We start from the raw sequence: 4,226 nt of genomic DNA, 5'->3' as shown, positions 1-4,226 counted from the left end.
TTCAAAGTGTGCACACACATTTCTAAAGAAGACCAACCACAGCAGGTTTCAGTTTGACTCGGATTTTGAGCTGGTAGTGACACAATGTGAGATGGCAGAGGGTATTAAAGGGATAGTTCACCAACAATTTTTACATTTGGCATTATTTTCTCACCCTCATGTAGTTCTAAACAAGAAAGACAAGAAAAGATATTGCGAGGAATGTTGGTAAGCCATGATTGCTGGTGGCCTTTGACTCCCACAGTGTGGAGAAAATACTGTGGAAGTCAATGGCTACCAGAAACTGTTGGGTTAGCAACATTCTTCAAGATATTATTTTGAAAATGTTCTGTGTTAAATGATGGAGCGAAGAATGTTTACTATGATTAAGTCTTAAAAAGAGCCAGACAAAATGTAACCACATGTCAGAAATAGCATTTGCATCATTTCACTCACTATAGGAGGGTTAAACGCTGTTGTGGGAGGATTCACACAGCAGATCAGCAGCTCAAGTGTTTCAGATCAGACTTGTACAACTTAAGAACTGAAGAGAAAATGGTTTATATTTTTGTTTTGTTCTGTTTGTGCTGGTGGCATCTGATTGGTAAAGTATAATGATATGTGTTTTTTGGCTAATTATCTGTAATGTTCTTCACAGGTGTTAATTAATGGGAAATAATGGAAATTGCTATAGTGAACGTAACTTCAATTTCAAAGTTGACAAATGCACATAATAATAATTTTAAAAATACTTAAATATGTCTAATCTATATATAAAAGACAGAGGTGTTAACAATATCATTTTTTTCACGTTATAATTGAATTTGAAGCTTCATACATTGTGCTGTAGATGTTCTGCTGTCCTAAATGTTTTCAGTTCACAATTAGTTACAAACTACAGCTTTGTAGACCACCAGAGGCCTTAATCTGTGTCAAATCTGTTTGCTTATCAGTTGTTTTTGGTGAGTCAGTGTCAGTGACAGAGGGGGATTCTGTCACTCTACACACTGATATTACTAAAGCACATGAAGCTCATGACATACTGTGGAAATTTGGATCTAATTCTCTAATAGCTAAAATTAAAAAACAACAACAAATGTTCTCCACATTTGATGTTCCTGATGGGAGATTCAGAGACAGACTGAGGCTGGACAATCAAACTGGATTTCTGACCATCATAAACATCACAACTAAACATGCTGGACTTTATAAACTAGAGATCACTGGAGTGGAACTTTCAAAAGAAATCTTCAATGTTTCTGTCTATGGTAAGTAGAGATCATTTGTGATGACCTTCAGTGCCACAAATGGTGCCAATTTAGTTAGTATGTGGTAGTTTTCACTGAAACCAGAACATTCCTAATTATTAGTGTGTTTTATCGTTTTGTAGTTTTAAATGACAGGAACAATCACCATCCCAAAATAAGATTGTTGACTAGATTTACCCAGATTTATGTTTATTCTCTCATGTTTTTAGCTCGTCTGCCTGTTCCTGTCATCGGCAGTAACTCTTCACAGTGTTTATCGTCATCATCTTCATCATCATCATCACAGCAGAATTGTTCACTGGTGTGTTCAGTGGTGAATTTAGATCGGGTGACTCTCTCCTGGTACAAAGGAAACAGTTTATTGTCCAGCATCAGTGTGTCTGATCTCAGCATCAATCTCTCTCTACCTCTGGAGGTGGAATATCAGGATAACAACACCTACAGCTGTGTGCTCAACAATCCCATCAGCAACCAGACTCAACATCTGGACATCAGTGAATTCTGTCACACATGTTCAGGTATGATGATATTAATGATGATTTACCTATTATACTATGTTTATGTTTCAAAGTTTTTGTTGTATTCCAGATAAACAAGTTCACTCGCATTAATAACTAATTTTGTTGATTACAAAATTGTCCATTACAGATCAGGGCCTACCTTTATTGTACATTGTGCTAATTTCTACTGCTGGTGGAGCTCTGTTGATTGTCGCTGCAGTCCTGCTGTACTGCTTCTGTTGGAAGCCTAGAAAAATAGGTCAGAAAAGCAAGCAATTAATGCCTATGTTGAAATATGTATATCTTTTAAGGTGTAAATTTCAATATACGATTGAAAGCTTTGTTGTTTACGATTACTCTTAATGCAGTCGTGATCCACAAGATATACGAAAATAATTCAACACTGCATAAACCGAAACCAAGAAACACGGTAAGCTCATTCATGACTGTGTTGCAAGGTGATTTTGCAGTCAGTTTGATTAAAGATTAATGATTGAAGTTTTGTGTGTAATATGACAATCAGTATATGTTGGTGGTCAGCCTTGTAGGGATCGGTTCGAAAAAGCTTGTGTTTATGCTGTTTGCACCTGTAACAGATAGTACTTCCTCAAATTAATTTGTATAATGCTAGATTTATTATCAGGCTGAAAAAGTGTCGTATTCTTTCTTAAAATCAATAAAATACTATTAGTATCGATAAATTACTATTTTTTATATTCAATTAGGATAGTTCATCCGAAAATAAAAATAGTCTTAATTTGCAGATCTCACTTCTCATTACTTTCTGTTTTCCACATCCTTTTGTGATTCCAGGAATAAAGTTAAGTTTATCTCCATCGCGGGTTAAAACCTTAGACTTCCGTGTTATCCGTGGTCTGTGAGACTTGCTGAGAAAGTTGTGCCTTAAGACTCTCGTCCTGCCATTTATTTACCACCGAAAACAAATTGATATGGTGTGACTTTATATGTAAATGATCGTTCAGACACTGTAGCTTAATATTGGAAGAAAGTAAGACTTCCAAAGATGCTTAGCAAGTGGACATGGCAACACTGCACACGCGCGCTTGGAGGCGAAGCAATTTAGGAGCAAATAATATAAAAAAACAGTATAGAAAAACTTTGGGAAAGTGACGCAGTGAAACGGGAAAAAACTCAAAATAAACGTGTATATGGATACACGCTCGTTTACAGTATCGTTCAACTTTGCAGTTATAGTCTGCAACGTTTTGCGACTATTTAGCAAGTAGCGCTCACTGCAGAGCTATGACGTTATGATAACAGCACCCCTTGCCTGGGCTAAATGGGCGGAGCTTAATTTTGTCCAGCTCCCCTTCTAACTCCACCTATTCGCCTTATTCACCTCGAACGTTCCATCGAGCCTGAGGGGTACACTTACCACTTCCGGGAGTTCTCACAACGCGATTTCTGGATTTCGCTCAGTGCAATGGCGCTGTTTTTCAGTTATACTGTCATTACACTATCGTTGTCAACAAGCAATAGCAAAATGCACCTAGCCCTGTCTGGCTTTGCTAATTTGAAACAAGATAATATTTGAGTAGATATCAATGAAGCTTATGTGATATTACATCAACTACAGATAACATGTTAATGAGATAAAATCAACATGTTATTTTCAATTAGACTGGGAAAGGTGCATTGTTGATATAAACTCATAATGAACATTTATTTAACAAGCTGGTTTAACTGTGGCACTGCTCTCTCTGCGAACTGAGCAGTTTGTCCACTTAGCACTAGGACACCTGTATGTTATACGGTGCCTCATTTTTCCACACCAAGGGAAAACACCTAACTTAGCCCTCACAAATATGCGTGATGGGCTCCTATTAACTGTCGATTGAACACATGTAAAGTGTTAAATAAAATCTAACATAGTACACAGAGTCGACAACTCCATATCACAGCTTAACTTAAATCAAATCAAACTTTATTTATATAGCACTTTTCATTCAAAAGTAGCACAAAGTGCTTTACAAGATTAAAACAATTATTAAGTATATTAAAATCTTCACACACCCAAGTATTATCTGATTATAATAATAATAATAATAATAATAATACATTTTATTTTTAAAGCGCCTTTCAGGACACCCAAGGTCGCTAATAATCATACTCTCCATGTCATTACAAGCTAGCAGAAACTGAGGTAAATTAGCCTCCATTGTCGTGGATAAAACCTTCGATCCAACTACTGTATCCCTTAATTAATACTGCCCGGGGGATGTTGCAGTCGGTACTGGCCCACTGCTCCACGTTTTGTATCGTTAATTCGGGCAGACAGGAAAGATTGGTGGTCCACACTGGAGTTTCCATTGCAGCTGAATCTCTGAAGATCATATGCGTCAGTCAAACCTTGACGGCGTTCGAGTTTTCAAAATGGCCGCCAGGTGAAAAGGCGAATTAGTTAGGAGTTAGGAGCCTCTCTTATTTTATTGTTACGGTTACTTCTAGAAAATATATA

At 37.0% G+C, this 4,226-nt stretch overlaps 1 protein-coding gene across 1 annotated transcript in view; it reads left to right on the top strand.

The window, feature by feature from the left end:
* The first annotated feature begins 534 nt into the window (after positions 1-534).
* LOC141338007 (uncharacterized) overlaps positions 535-4,226 on the top strand; it is a 24,316-nt gene continuing 20,624 nt past the window's right edge. The window contains exons 1-3 of the mRNA XM_073843579.1: positions 535-583; positions 933-1,247; positions 1,457-1,765. Of these exons, the coding sequence (XP_073699680.1) occupies positions 535-583; positions 933-1,247; positions 1,457-1,765 (673 nt within the window). The remainder of the gene's footprint in view (positions 584-932; positions 1,248-1,456; positions 1,766-4,226) is intronic.

This window comes from Garra rufa, chromosome 7, assembly GCF_049309525.1.
Source record: "Garra rufa chromosome 7, GarRuf1.0, whole genome shotgun sequence".
In the NCBI taxonomy this organism is placed as follows: Eukaryota; Metazoa; Chordata; class Actinopteri; order Cypriniformes; family Cyprinidae; genus Garra; species Garra rufa.
Note: the sequence above shows the minus strand (reverse complement) of the source record. Positions and strands in the feature narration are given on the sequence as shown.